Source organism: Podarcis bocagei (genome assembly GCF_964188305.1).
Source record: "Podarcis bocagei genome assembly, chromosome: 16".
NCBI classification, from domain to species: Eukaryota; Metazoa; Chordata; class Lepidosauria; order Squamata; family Lacertidae; genus Podarcis; species Podarcis bocagei.
Window position 1 is genome coordinate 25097175 of NC_138142.1, and position 15490 is coordinate 25112664.

The following is a 15490-nucleotide window of genomic DNA, read 5'->3' on the forward strand; positions in this document are numbered from 1 at the left end:
GCCGGGCAAGAATGGAATTGCTGATTTCAGTGGGGCTTACTCAGGGGAACTGCCCACTGGATTGGGCCCCATTTTTATATTTAATAGGAAGTGGAGGCACCTTAGGCTTTCAAGCCACATTATTTGTGCCAGTCATGGTGGGTTCCAGATGAACTGTTTATCGAGCATTCCTTCCAATTTGCTAGCACAGAGTGTACGTGGAAGATACCCGGCGCCTGCTCTTTACTGAACATTTGTGACGATTTGTTCGTGGAGTGTACAACAACTGAGCATTCAGCCTTATTTGTTTATATGGAGGTGAAGCACCAGAGGTGTGGGGATCCTCCAGCCTGCAGGCCGAATTTGGCCCATACCGCCACTTTTTCTAAACCACTCCCACCTGCCTATCAGTGAGCATTGCTCTTGACCACAGCTGATGGGCAGGAGGGCGAGGTTCAATTCTGCTTTGGCTGTGCAGGTGTTCCCAGTAGGGATCAGACGCTTGCAGCCAAAGCAGCAGCAGGATTTAACTCCCCAACACATCAGCTGATGGAGGGAGAGAGAGAATTAAATCTTACTCAGTTTGGCTGCACACTCCTCTTCCCACCTGTGATGGGACATCCCACCCATCAATTGTGTGACATCATAATGATGCCATGTGATTGGCAGGTGGCTTGTCCTGTCCACCTGCCAATGTTTGCCTTGTGGGGCGGGGAGATAGAAAGATCTGGCCCCCCAGCCAAAATTGTTTCCTAGCCCTGTTATACACCTTGTAAGTCTACCATTTATCCCACATTTCCCTGTGCGTTTCTTCTTTCATTCCCCTAACTGCAGAAACTCCTTTTTTAAAAAAACAAAGTGGGTTTGTTGCACCAGAGCACTTCAATTGCACAAACCTAAAGTTCTAGTCCTGTGACGGAATCCCTCCTGCAAAGGAGGGAAAGAGCGGGGTGAGGAGGGAGTGTAGCTCAGTGGCTAGAGTACCTGCTGGGTATGCAGAAGGTCCCAGGTTCAATCCCCAAAGATACCTGCAACAAAAAAGGATCAGGTTGAGGGGGTGGGAACAGAGGCAGGTTTAGGGCAGCACGAGCAGGGCGGTTGCACTGGGCGAGCAGCCAAGGAGAGCACCTTCCCAAAACCCAGTAAGCACTTGCCTGGCTTCAGGAAGGAGGCGTGAGGGCTTTGACAGGGTTCCTAGACTCCTCCTGTTTCCTTTCCAAAGCTGGGCAAGCATTTACCAGGCTTTGGGAAAGAGGCAGGAGGGTTCTAGGACCCTGCCAGAGCCTTGTGCCTCCTTCCCAAAGCCCACCTTAAGCGAGGGCTGGGGGGAGGGTATAAAATGTTGGCCTCGCACAGAGCAATATATTGCTTAGGTCTGCCCTTGGCAAGCTGCTGCCAGTCAGTGCAGACAATACTGGGTTAGATGGGTAAGCAGGCCAGCCTCATCCACAGCCGCTTCCTATGTGACCACGGGGCTAGCCACATACAAATCTGCCTTGGCCTGTAATGTTGTCCCTTTCTTTCATCACTTGACCCTCCACCCCCCAAAAAACCAATTCCAGTTGCCCAGCTATGTGACAACCTCGGAGCAGCAGCCTGTCTTCTTCGCCAACACCCCCACCTTCGGTCCCCGTTATCCTGGTGAGTGTGAGCAGAAATTTCATTGGCCTGGGGCCCTGGTGTGTGAGAAGTCTCTCTGCAAAACTCTCCCCCCACCCTCCATCCTGTGCTCAGAGGCACTGCTGCCCAGGAGCCCGGCAGTGCCATGTTCGTAGCCTACAACCGTATCTCTCTTTTGGCTCACAGCCGTGATCGCCAAGCCTACGACCGCCGTCGTGGTGAAATATCCTGAAGAGGACAAGAACGTCAGCGAATTTGACATGCCCCCCACACAGGTGACAGGTGAGCTCGGCAGAAGAAGATAAGAAGAACGGGCTGGATGTGAGCCCAGCATCCTGCTCTTTCAGGGACCAACTAGGTTCTCAGGGGAAACCTGTAAGCAGGGCTGGAGTGCAACACCCACCGTCCCCACCTGTCTTTTCCAGCAACCGGTGGGTGGACGCAGGTGGCGCTGTGGTCTGAACCACTGAGCCTCTTGAGCTTGCCGATCGGAAGGTTGGCAGTTCGATTCCACAAACTGAGCTCCCATTGTTCTGTTCCAGCTCCTGCCAACCTAGCAGTTTGAAAGCATAGCAGCACAAGTAGATAAATAGGTATCACTGTGACGGGAAGGTAAACAGCTTTTCCGTGAACTCTGGCTTCTGTCACGGTGTCCCATTGCACCAGAAGCAATTTAGTCCTGCTGGCCACATGACCCAGAAAGCTGTCTGTGGACAAACGCCGGCTCCCTCGGCCTGAAAGCAAAATGAGCACCACATCCCCATAGTCGCCTTTGACAGGACTTAACCATCCAGGGGTCCTTTACGTTTTTTAAATGATAATGATAATGATAATGATAATAATAATAATAATTATTATTATTATTATTATTATTATCATCATCATCATCATCATCATCATTTATACCCCACGCATCTGGCTGGGTTTCCCCAGCCACTCTGGGCGGCTTCCAACAAAGTATTAAAATACAACGGTCTGTTAAACATTAAAAGCTTCCCTAAACAGGTCTGCCTTCAGATGTCTTCTAAAAGTCTGGTAGTTGTTCTTCTCTTTGACATCTGGCGGGAGGGCGTTCCACAGGGTGGGTGCCACTACCGAGAAGGCCCTCCCACCAGATTCAGTGAGGTGACAGTTCAGTAGGGGGGTGTTTCCCACTGAAGCATCTGGTTGGCCACTGCGGAAAACAAGATGCTGACCTTTGGTCTGGTCCAGCCACTACCCCCCTCTTAGGTCTCTTTTAATGTAAGCCACTTGTAGGGAGTTAATGTGGAGGGTATAAGTAACAGGAACATGGTGATGGTGATATGATAAGGGCCTCCCATGTTTTAAAGCATATTTGTTTTCCCGTATCTCTCTCTCCCTGCACCCTGTAGAGACGGACATTTGTAAACTGAGACGCAATATTTGCGGCCACGGCGAGTGCATCCCTGCAAGCCCTGGCTACACCTGCCATTGTTACCAAGGATACCGCAGGCATCCCCAGCACAGGTATTGTGTAGGTAAGGGGCATTTTTCCTCAAATGCACGCACATCCCTTTTCCCACTCCCCGACAAGTTTGCTGCTTGGGAAAACCTTGCACCACTCAATTGCCCTTCCTCCGCCTTCCTCTCTCTCCCCCCCCCCACACTCTCTTCTCCCCAGATGTGAATGAGTGTGAGCTGGATCCTTGCGGCGGCAGCGGGAAGGGCGTTTGCATGAACACCGGCGGCTCCTACAACTGCCACTGCAACCGTGGCTACCAGCTGAAGGTCCACAAGGGAGTGCGGTCCTGCGTGGGTGAGACACTTGTGGGTCCTGGGGATGGTGAGAGGTTCCAGGGCCCGCCCTCCACCCCACTCATGGCACCCCCCCCCACTTCCCCCTTTCCAGATATTGATGAGTGTGCCAAGCCCAAAGTCTGTGGGGACGGAGGATCCTGCATCAATTTCCCGGGACACTACAAGTGCGAGTGCCATGCAGGCTACCGGCTCAAGCCCTCCCGCCAGCTCCTCTGTGAAGGTACAATGGGTGGGGTTATGAGTGGGGGGTAGGGGTGGCAAGCACTGCAGAAATAAGGTTGCGTTTTGATTCAGTGTTTAGTCCTGGGAAATAAAATGGGGGGGGGGGGTTATGATAGCGTAACTGTCATCTACTGGTTGCATGCAGAGGAATTGTGGGAGGCACCAACAGTCTGTCTGTCCCCCACCCAGCAAACACCCTGGGGAAAATGGCTCAGAGACAGGGGACTGGTGGTGGGACACTGAGGAGAGGTCAGAGGTAGCAGACTGGGAGGAGTCAGAAGCTGAAGAGGCAACAGGGTTTAGTGAACAGGAAAATGCTGTGGCAGAGAGCAGATGAGGTAGGCTGTGCAAGAGTCCAGGGAGTCTCCCCCTCCTGCTGGGACCAGCTCCCTCCCCTCTGGTCTCTGAGCACACACAGAGAAATGAGAAGAGCAGGACAAAGATTAGCAGCTTGAGACTGTGTGGGGGGGGGGACCCTGGAGAAGAGGAGCCTTAGAGAGGGGTGATAAGGCTGAGGAGGCTGACTTCCGTGGAATTATTTAAGTCTTTCTGTAGGTTTCCATTTGGTGGGACTGGTGTAGACAGTATCTTGTTTGCAAGGCAATTTAGAGCCAAAGCATAGGCCTGGGTTCACTTTGTTGAACCAGGCAGAGGGCCTTCTCGGTAGTGGCGCCCGCCCTGTGGAACGCCCTCCCTTCACATGTCAAGGAAACAAACAGCTATCTGACTTTTAGAAGACATCTGTTTAGGGAAGTTTTTAATGTTTGATGTTGTCGCTTTTTTATTATTGTTATTGGTGTTCTGTTGGGAGCTGCCCAGAGTGGCTGGGGAAACCCAGCCAGATGTGTGGCGTATAAATAATAAATTATTATTATATTATTCTGCCCTCTTAATTGCTTCTCACCGCTTCCAGTTTCCCTCTGGTGTCCCTTCTTTCCTTGCAATCTTGTTTTTGATTACAACCATCGTTCCCACCTCATTATGGTGGACTAACATGGAAAATTGCATTACCCAAAAAACTTACCTGGTACCCTTGTTTTCTGAAAAGAAGAACAAAGGCTACCTCTTTTGTCTCTCATTTTGGAGGAATTTTACGTAACAAAACAAAAACAAAAACTTTACATTTGCCTCTTCCACAAGCCTCTCAATAAATTTGGGATAAGTAACATCTAACTGGTTGAAATTTTTCCTTGACTTAATATACAGCTTTTTATTATTGGAACTCAGCTTCATTAGTAAAAAAGAAAGTTATAAATGTGTTGTAACACTGTGGCACCAGATGGCGCTGTAGAGCTGGAATCAGAACTGAATGAAATTTTCCATGTTGAGCTATACAGTGGTGCCCCGCAAGACGAATGCCTCGCAAGACGGAAAACTCACTAGACGAAAGAGTTTTTCATTTTGGAGGTGCTTCGCAAAACGAATCTCCTATGGGCTTGCTTCGCAAGACGAAAATGTCTTGTGAGTTCCTGCGGGGTTTTTTTCCTCCCCCCCCTTTTCTAAGCCGCTAAGCCGCTTATCAGCTGATCCGATAAGTTGATAAGCCGCTAATAGCGCTAATAGCGCTAATCCGCTAATCCGTCAATGGGCTTGCTTCGCAAGACGAAAAAACCGCTAGACGAAGAGAATCACAGAACGGTTTCTTTTCGTCTTGCGAGGCACCACTGTAAAATGGTTTGTAAAAAATCATTTTCAGAGCTGCATTTTTTCATAGCTGTGTAGATGCAGCCTTGGTACTCCTTGTTTCTCAAATGATTTCAGCTAGGTGTTTATTCTGCATCTCTTGTAAGTCATCTGCGTCACACTTCTCGCTCCTTCCTTTCTTATGGTGATGGTACTCTCGACTTACCTGTCTGTACAGCATCTTGTGGCAAGCATCGAAGATAATCAGCTTTATTGTTTCTGCTTGTTAACGCAACTTCTCGTGCCAACCTGGGTTGGGTTGAGTTTTTATGAGTTTGTCTCATGAACCTCTTTTGTTATTTGGGCTACACTGATAAATTAAAAAATAAAAATCCACAAACAAACAAATAAACCCCGTTTCCTTTCCAGATATTGATGAGTGCCTTGACCCTGGAACTTGCCCCGACGGGAAGTGTGAAAACCGTCCCGGCAGCTACAAATGCAGCCCCTGCCCGCCAGGCTTCCGGGGTCGAAATGGTGTGTGTGGAGGTAAGAAGCAAGGCCTGAGCCCTGCCTTAAGGCTTTGCTGGGCTCAGCCTCTTTTTCTCCTGGGCAGGCCAGCCCTGGTTTGGAAACCTTGCTGCTGATTTCCCCCTGCTTTATTTTTGATGCTGTTGCCATGACGAGAATCTGTATATTTTATCATGTAGTTCATAGTATTATAATTGCATTTGTATAATCATTTATATTTTTACGTTGGATAGATATTAGGGTGGGGCGATATCTGGGCAATATATCACCAGCTAAACATCCCAATATACCAATATATCACAAGGTCTGAAATAAGGATGGAGCTATGTAGAGGCATGGGCTGGCTTCCTTTTTATTTCCTGCATTGTGATTTTTGCATAGCGCGCACACACACACACACACACACACCAGGTCAGAAGTTACGAAACCGATATCATGATATGGCATAGCTGTCAACTTTTCCCTTTTCTTGCGAGGAATCCTATTCGGAATAAGGGAATTTCCCTTAAAAACCGGGAAAAGTTGACAGCCATGTGATATGGGCTTGAAACCAGTTTTGGACGATCTGTCGTTCAGCCCTAGATACTGTGAAGTGACATTTGTGCTGTAAACTGCCTTTTTATCAGGCTTCAGAGACTCGGCTTTCTCCCCTCTTCGGCAGTAGATAAGCAGAACAAAGCGAAAGGAGTCTCTTACCAGTTAGAGATTTTAATGATCACAGCGAGAGAACCAACAATCCATTCCTAGGAATGAAGGTGCTCCCAATTAACGGCTCCACCCACTTCCCCACTAGTCACTCACATCACTACTGCATCTTGCAACCTGATCTCACAACCACTGTGCTTTCTGTGCTGCCACCTTTTCTGCTCTCCTTGACCTTGCACTGAGCGGATGGACACCTTTCAGTTAAAGGGAGTCTGTTAACTCTCTCTCTCCCAGTTCTTCTTCTCCTAGCTCTTCACCACCCAGTACTTCACAACTTCTGTCTTCTGAACTATGTCCCTCTGCAAACCACTGTTCCAAATCTATACTGTCCCACTGCTCCTGGGAAGATTCAGGATCCTGATCAGGAGCAGGGGTAGGTTCCCACCATTCCTCCTCAGTGCAGCCCTCCTCAGCACAGTCCCTGACACTTTTGGTCTTCTGAAGAAAGGTGGTGTATAAAAGACATAAATAATCAGACTAAAGAAGACCATTCCGTCCTCACAAAGCCCTCCAGCAGAGCTCTCCTTCCGTTGCTCAGGGCACAAGGAGTGAAGCTCCCTGGGTTACTCTCCCTGCAGATGTGAATGAATGTGCCGAGAGCACGCTCTGTAAACACGGCCGGTGTAAGAATGTTGACGGCTCCTTCCTCTGCATCTGTGACGACGGATTTGTCCCTGCACCTGATTCCCACAGCTGTCTTGGTAATTCCCCACACCTCCCTGGTGCACGGAGCTTCCTGGTGGGAGGGAACCTGTACAGGCTGGTTTCTGTGATGTCACAGCAGCACAGCCAATAACAAGGGGGAGGCCAAGATGGTCACCCAAGCAGATTTAGTGCCACAAATCTTGGGTCCCACCCTAATGATCTGTTCACAGAGCACCATTTTTGAATAGCCCAGGAATTCTCATAGATGTCTAATGAAGCAGAATATTGGGAGATTCAGGACAGTTTTTAAAAGTCCGTCTTCACACAGACTGTGGAACTCACTTCCACCGGAGACAGTGATGGCCAACAGCTTGGATGGCTTTAAAAGAGGATTGGACAAATTCAAGGATTTCACCAGCTAATAACCACAACAGCTATTCTTGCCACAGTCAGAGGCAGTAGTGCTTTTTAATACCAGCTGCTAGAAACCACAGGAGGGGAGAGGGATCACAGGGTGGTTCATAACATAGACCTCTAGTTCGAACCTCTTGTCAGCCATGAAACTCAGTTTGTAACCTTGGGCCAGTCACTATTTCTCAGCCTAGCCAACTTCACAGGGCTGTTGTGAGAATAAGGTGGAGGGAGAAGCAGGGGAACCATGTATGCTTCCCTTGGCTACAGGGTGGGTGGGATAAAAAATGTCATAAAAGCAATGTTCCTGTCCAGAAAAGGACTTCCTTCCAATCTTGACTAGGCCAGAGATGGGGAATCATTGGCACTCCCAGGTATTGTTGGACTACAACTTCCTTCATCCCTAAGAACACTGGGCTGATGGGAGTTGTAGTCCCACAACATCTGGAAGGCTGGGAGAAGGCTGAGCGAGGCGGAAACACCGAAGAAGTGGGCTGATTTGTTTCTCTCCATGCAGATATCAACGAATGCGATAATGGGTCTCTCTGTACCTATGGTTCCTGTGTGAACACCCTGGGATCCTTCAAGTGCCAGTGCCCGGTGGGTTTCCAGGCTGTGAAGGATGAGCCACGCTGTGAAGGTGAGAGCGGCCTGGGATTTTGTTTTTGGCTTGGATTATTGGACTAGTTTTGGATTCCACCTGCGACGCTGAGGAGGAGCATAAGGAAGTAGCTCCTTTGAGCTTGTGCAGAGTGCCTGAGGAGCTGAAGCCGTCCTCCCTGCATCGCAGGCTTGAGACCCTCCCCTCCCTCTGTTTTCAAACACAATGAACCATGCTTCTGAAAGTTAGAGATGGGATTCTTTGGCTGTGTATTCCCTCCTGAGAACGAGGGGAGAGGTTTGCTTATGAAGAGGTTGGCTTATGAAGAGGTTGGCTTGTGTGCGCGTTTTTGTACTCCCCACTAATGGCCAGCAGGACTGAGGCCCGGAATGCATGTTCGGTCCCGCAGGTCAGCCCTCAAGCACAAAAAGTAGTACTAGAGTATTGCAGATATTAATATTGTGCAGCTTGAAGTGACTGGATGCATAAAAGCTGACTCCTTTTGGAATGTAACATTGTTGAGACCCATCAGATATTATTTTAAAACTTTGCTCGCACAACTTTCTTCAGAACAGGACAAAAACTTCAAAGATGCATGCAAACAATTCCAGGCAAGATCGTGTGCTGTCCAGCACAGGCTCAGCATCTTAGAAATAAAAGATAATTCCAAACAGGCCTATAAGCAAAGGTCTCTCTCTCGCCTTACAGCCTCCATTTTGTCTGGAGCTGTTTTCTCTTCAGGAGACTTTTTGACATATATTTACTCCCAAAGAGCCTGGGAACTAACACTCCACCACCCTTCCAAGGTGGCAAATTTGCAATTCAACAGCTCATATGTGATATAAATTTAAACACCCCCAGTGTTAGCTAGCAGAGAACAACAACAGTTAATTATCAACTCATCAAGGTGCTTTGAGAGCTTAGTACACTCCAGTGGAATTTCCCCATGTCAAACCTTTTCAGCAACACACAAAGGCATTCTCTATTTCAGTGTCAATTAAACAATTATACTTAACACAGAGGCGAGAACAATGCCGTTGAGCAGGTACCATGCTCCTTTTCATTCTGAGGAACCACAGCCAACCTCTTAGGCTTGGGACAAAGGGTGGGTTTTCCAGGTTTTCCAGGCAAGTACCTTCTCCTTTCTTCCTGTCCCTGCAGACCTGAATGAGTGTGACTTCCCAGCAGCCTGTGTTGGTGGCGAGTGCCTGAACACCTTGGGCTCTTACCAGTGCCTGTGCCGGGCCGGCTACCAGTTGGAGGGTGGTCGGAAGTGCCAAGGTGAGTGAGGCAGTCCACCTTATTGCAGATATTAATACTGCAGAGCTTGAAGCAACTGGATGCATAAAAAAACTGACCCCTTTTGGAATAAAACAATGTTTAGACCCATAAGTTTGATTCAGGCTTTACTTGCGGAGCTTTCTTTGAAACAGAACAAAAACATCAAAGATACATCCTGACAATTTCATGCAAAAACTTGTGCATGTCCTGCACAGGCCCAACATCTTATAAGGAATAAACAGACCTAGAAGCAAAGCTCTCTCTCTCTCACTCACTCACACTCTTTACAGCCTTCATTTTCCCTGGAGTTCTGTTCACTTTTGTAGAGGCCCATTTACACCTCCTTTGTTCTCTCTGTGGCCTTCAGAGAAAGACTCACATACAAAAATAGAGACCCACAGCCTGACATGTGCATAGAGTTGAATACTATTTCTTTCATGTGATCTAAGCCAGGCATATGACAGAGAACAACAACAGTTACCAACTCATCCAGGTGCTTAGAGAGCTCTTCTTTCGCTTCAGTGGAATCTTCCAGTTGAACCCTTTCAGCAATACACATAGGCATTCTCCAGTTCAGTGTGAATTAAATAATTATACTTACTTAACACACTTTGCCATCAGTGGGCTTGGAATGGGGTGAGTGGGGGGGGGGGACTGACTTCTGAGGCTCCAGGTTCTTGTGTCCCTGAGCAACTTGTGCCTGCAGCACCAACATGCGTGGCGTTGCCTCCCCAGATGTTGACGAGTGTGCGAAAGACCTTGACCTCTGCCAGCCGCACGGGGCCTGTGAAAACACTGAGGGGTCCTTCGTGTGCGTCTGTGATGATGGATTTGCTCCTTCTGAAGACCAACAGAGCTGCGAGGGTGAGCGTGGCACATGAGGGGGGTGGCGAGAGCACTGGGGGTGGGGGGAGAGCTTTTTCTTTCGCCAAGTGCCTCAGTCACGGTGGGTGAGAATCCGGCAGGCCTGAAAGAGGCGATGATTCTTTCTTGTGTGGAAGCGAGCAACTTTTCTCTCCCTCTCTTTCCCCTCAGAGCTGCCACACAACAAAAAGGAGTGCTACCTGAACTTTGACGACACCGTCTTCTGCGACAGTGTCCTCGCCACCAACATTACCCGCCAGGAGTGCTGCTGCTCGCTTGGGGCAGGCTGGGGAGACCATTGCGAAATCTACCCTTGCCCTGTGCTCAATTCTAGTAAGTCTGAGGGGACAGCTGCATGGAGGGTGTTTCGTTAAGAGATCTTGATAAGTGATGGTGACAGCTCCTCCTGTCACCTTTGAATACAGGGCAAGAACCATAGCTCGGTGGTAGAGCAGGACTTTGCAGGTCTGCGAAAGACTCCCACTATGAAAGTCTGGAGGGCTGCTGCCAGTCAGTGTAGACCAGGCATGGCCAAACTTGGCCCTCCAGCTGTTTTGGGACTACAACTCCCATCATCCTTAGCTAACAGGACCAGTGGTCAGGGATGATGGGAATTGTAGTCCCAAAACAGCTGGAGGGCCAAGTTTGGCCATGCCTGGTATAGACAATACTGATCTAAATGGACCAGAATTTGTATGAGGCAGCCTTTATACTTCTCCATTTCCTTGTACTGTTCCTCAGCAGACCAGCTTTTAGGGGAGAAGGGTTCCCTTAGCTCAGTGTTGGGGTATCCACTTCAGCTGCAGAAGACCCCCAACATCTCCAGGGAAAAGCATTAGGTAGCAGCAGCTCTTGGGAACGACTCTGTTTTTCCCCTTTTCTTTCTTTTGTAAAGTACAGCAGTTATAACAGCAGGTGAAAATGAAAACAAAACCATGCAATAGGCACGTAGAATAAGTGCATATGGATTAAGTACCCAAGTCCAAGTCATGAAAGAAAAAAGTTGTCTTCACATAAATAATATTTGTGCTATTTGATACTCTCTTCTCTGCCCGACACCTCCCCCTCAGAGCAGACAGTGCTGTGCTTGAAGGAGAAATGGTGCAAAATAGGCCTTCTTAGGATAGCAGAAAATCCCCAACTGCCAGCAAGGGATAAATCTTCCCAAGCAGGAAATGTTGCAGAGCGGGTGGCCCTTGGAGCCTGTACCTTTAGGCTGATGGTTATTTATTACCAGCTTTATATATATCTCTCTTTCTCCTCACTCCACATAGTTGAGTTCCATACTCTCTGCCCGGATGGCAAAGGCTTCATTCTGGATGACACCATCCTCAACTATGGCATCCCAGCACATCGTGGTGAGTCTTTTGAGCCATGACATACAAAGAGATGTCGTGTGTGTATCTTTATTTTCACTGGGTGGCCCACCTTGCCCATACCTGTGACTCTCAGATGCTGTGTGACTCCCAGCAGACCCAGCCAGCAGAGCCCGTGATCAGGGATGATTTGAGTCTCTACTCCAAAGATTTGTTCAACCCAGGGGCACGGCAACTCAGGTCCAGGGCCAAAAATGACCCTCCTGGCCCCTCTGTCTGGCCTTCCGGATTCTCCCCAGACCACACCCTCCCCCTGACACCCTCCTCAGGTGCGTTTGCCTGGCTGGAATGTTTTCTTGGACTCTGAGGAAGCCTCTTGCTTGTCTGGGTGGAGAGATGTGGGGTCAAGATGCAAGGAAGGCTCTTGAGTGTCAGGAGTGGAGCCCAATGAACAAAGGGGTGAGTGCTCCTCCTGTTGCTCCACTCATGACTCCATTCCATGGCTCCTAGCTGAAGAAAAAAACACATGAATGAAAAATCTCTCTACAAGATTTTTACAGCCTGCATCTTCTGCATTATTTTTTTTTTTGTGTGTAAGGGAACCAAGTTATTTCTTTTTAAGTCTTTTGGAACCTTTTTCTTCTTTATTTTACCGCTAACGGATGGAGATTTGTAACTTCCTAAACTCTGTGAGTAAAATCTTCACTCATTTGCAAAGCTTACATGTCTAAAATATATTCCTAGCCTAAGTATTTTTGTGGGAAATGTTTGTTCAAAGGTGGATGAGGGCAGATGTAAAATCTAAGTTTTAATGGGCTTGGTAGCTATCACCACTGTGCTAACTGTTACGAGAGAGTAAGGCTCTCTTCCAAACCTTTCTCTCCAACATAAAGAGATCACAGATCTCTGTCCCTGATATTGGGCATGGTTTGCCCAATATGGTTTTGTGGGCCAAATTCAGACACCTGGTGGTCTAATGAGGTCCACAGGTTAGACATTCACCCCCCATCCCCCTTCAGTGTATCTGCCCTGTTCACCCAATATTCAGTAAATGGTTTCCACTGTACAGTATTAGGAACATAGTTTCATGTTTGTCTTCCCTCTTTATAACATAGGCAAGCTGCAGTCCCATAGTCACCTCTGAGTAAGTGCCACTAAAACAGTAGGACTTACTTCTGAGCAGACCTATAATTGCACTGTCTGCTTTGACATTACTGTGTCCTCATAGATACTTTGCTCTCCTGACCTCAGCAGCTGCATAATTTATATGTGCTGATTGCTCCATAACAGGGTTTCCTGGCTGGTGTCCAAGTCTGAATCACATTATAAAAACAAACATACAAACAACACATTTTTTAATAATCAATCAATCAATCCAAAATAGTGAAACTTTCTTTCCACAACCATCCAGCTCAAACTTTGGGATATTCAGAATTACACCTAACTGTCAGATGCTGCTTAAATGGTTATATATCCTTCACATTTACTGAAATGGTGATGATCTGGAAGTCTACGACTTTCCTTTGCATTTTACAACGTGCGTGCCGCCCGAGGCAGCTGCTTTGCCTCGCCTCACGGGTGAGCCGGCTCTGACGAAATGCAAATTCTCCCAACGATATAGAGAATTTTAGGGTTTCATTTGGAGCATGCCCTTTCCCAACCTGGTGCCCTCCGGAGGTTTTGAGCTATAATTCCCAGCAGCCACTGTTAGGACATGCGCTGAGGAAGGTTGCATTTGAGCCCCACAGGAATGATGCCTTGATTTGCTGGGTGGGTGAGGTTTCCCCGGATTAACAGCCTCTCCTCCCTTTTCGTTGCAGACATTGATGAATGCGCCTTATTTGGGGAGGAGATCTGCAAAGAAGGGAAGTGTGTCAACACTCAGCCTGGCTATGAATGTTACTGCAAGCAAGGCTTCTACTACGATGCAAACCTCTTGGAATGTGTTGGTAGGCAAGAGGGCCAAAAATGATGGGGAAAGCTGCAGGACTCCATGGGGGGGGGGTCCGTCCCCCAAAAACCCCTCAACAACTGTATCCAGATTTTCACTTTTGGAAATATGGCAATTCTAGTCTATTTTTGTGTGTGTGTCTTGTGGGTGACAGCCTGTCACCCAAAGCATAAAAACACCTTATACCATGAGCGTAGCCAGGATTTTTGTTGGGAGGACTTTTGTTAGGCAGAACCAATGTGATCGGTCAGTTAAGTATTTCTATTGTTTTACTTGATCTATGCTCATGCCTTATACTGAATCAGACCCTTGGTCTATCTATCTTATCTCAGCCTGTGCTTGGGTTTCTGGTTTTGTTGATGGTTATATTTCATTGTAGTATTTCACTTTGCGTATTTTGACATTAATTAATTAATAATGATAGGCAGGTAAGCGTGCAACTTTAGCAGGCTGCTTTCTTTCTTTTTTTAAAGACAGCAATATTTAGATTTCTGTCGCTACACCTTTTTAAGAAACACTGCGTTTTGTTTTTAAAAGGCAAGTAACTGTTTCTAGCAAGGCACCCCTTTCGCTCGCATTTATTTTTGATTCGGATTTGGTGTGGCCAACGGCTAGTACGATAACGTTATTCGGATCGGATTGTTTCTAGCTCAGCTTTTAAAAATCTCTCGGAAAACAAGCAACACGTTGTGAAAGCAGTGTGTCATTTGGCAAAGGTTTGTAGCGAAGGGCGTGTGGAAGCTAAAAAGGTGTAACAGTAGGCCTTGAACGCTCAAGATATCCTGTGTGTGTCAGCTTTTTAGAGAGGAGAGGGAAAAAGTCGCACTAAGTAGTATGATCTGCGCCAACAAGAACTGCACTGCCATTCTTTTTGATACACACACACCCAGAGTGGTACCTCTGGTTACGAACTTAATTCGTTCTGGAGGTCCGTTCTTAACCTGAAACTGTTCTTAACCTGAGGTACCACTTTAGTAATGGGGCCTCCTGCTGTTGCCGCCATGCGATTTCTGTCCTCATCCTGAGGTAAATTTCTTAACCCGAGGTACTACTTCTGGGTTAGCGGAATCTGTAACCTGAAGTGTTTGTAACCTGAGGTGTTTGTAACCCAAGGTACCACTGTATACAGTGGTTCCTCAGTCTACGAACTTAATTCGTTCCGGAAGCGTTCTTATACCAAGGTGCGCTTTCCGTAGTGAGGCCTTGTGCCGCCAGTGCCCTTCCACTGTTCGTCTTCCGAGGCAAAGTTCGCTAAGTGTGTGTGGAATACAGAAACTGCAAGACCTGAATTCCAATCCTGTCTCTCTCCTAGATGTGGACGAGTGTTTGGACGAGTCGAACTGTGTCAACGGGCGTTGTGAGAACACGCGTGGGAGCTTCCGCTGCTCCTGCCCTGCCTCCACCACCTATGATTCCAACCGTAAGAAATGCATACCGGCCAGTGAAGTTGGTGAGTCCTGCCCCTTCCATTCTTGAAAAGCACATGCTTGGTTTGCCCAGTGGACCTCAGAGCTGGAGGTTTGAGGCTGGTTTCTAACTGCCGCACACTCTTAAGAAAGCCCCAGGACGCAGTGTTTGGGGGTTCCTAGTTTGGAGAAAAGGTGAATTAAGAGGTGACATGATAGACAATGGGTAGGCAAACTAAGGCCCAGGGGCCGGATCTGGCCCAGTCGCCTTCTAAATCCGGTCTGCGGACAGTCTGGGAATCAGCGTGTTTTTACATGAGCAGAATGTGCCCTTTTATTTAAAATGCATCTCTGGGTTATTTGTGGGGCATAGGAATTCGTTCATCCCTCCCCCCCCCAAAAAAAAATATAGTTCGGCCCCCCACAAGGTCTGAGGGCAGTGGACTGGCCCCCTGCTGAAAAAGTTTGCTGACCCCTGTGATAGACTTTTATAAAACTATGCATGGCAAAGATATAAAGTGGATAGAGGAAAGTCCCCCCCCCCCACACCTGGCTT

The 15490-nt window shown here is 47.9% G+C and overlaps 1 protein-coding gene across 1 annotated transcript in view; it reads left to right on the plus strand.

The window, feature by feature from the left end:
- The window catches only part of LTBP3 (latent transforming growth factor beta binding protein 3), a 43020-nt gene that overhangs the window by 23369 nt on the left and 4161 nt on the right, over positions 1-15490 (plus strand). The window contains exons 10-23 of the mRNA XM_081174546.1: positions 1542-1620; positions 1786-1881; positions 2973-3098; positions 3242-3376; positions 3470-3598; positions 5653-5772; positions 7038-7160; positions 8033-8155; positions 9278-9397; positions 10133-10261; positions 10433-10594; positions 11536-11619; positions 13398-13526; positions 14841-14978. Coding sequence (XP_081030672.1) covers positions 1542-1620; positions 1786-1881; positions 2973-3098; positions 3242-3376; positions 3470-3598; positions 5653-5772; positions 7038-7160; positions 8033-8155; positions 9278-9397; positions 10133-10261; positions 10433-10594; positions 11536-11619; positions 13398-13526; positions 14841-14978 — 1693 coding nt within the window. The remainder of the gene's footprint in view (positions 1-1541; positions 1621-1785; positions 1882-2972; positions 3099-3241; positions 3377-3469; positions 3599-5652; positions 5773-7037; positions 7161-8032; positions 8156-9277; positions 9398-10132; positions 10262-10432; positions 10595-11535; positions 11620-13397; positions 13527-14840; positions 14979-15490) is intronic.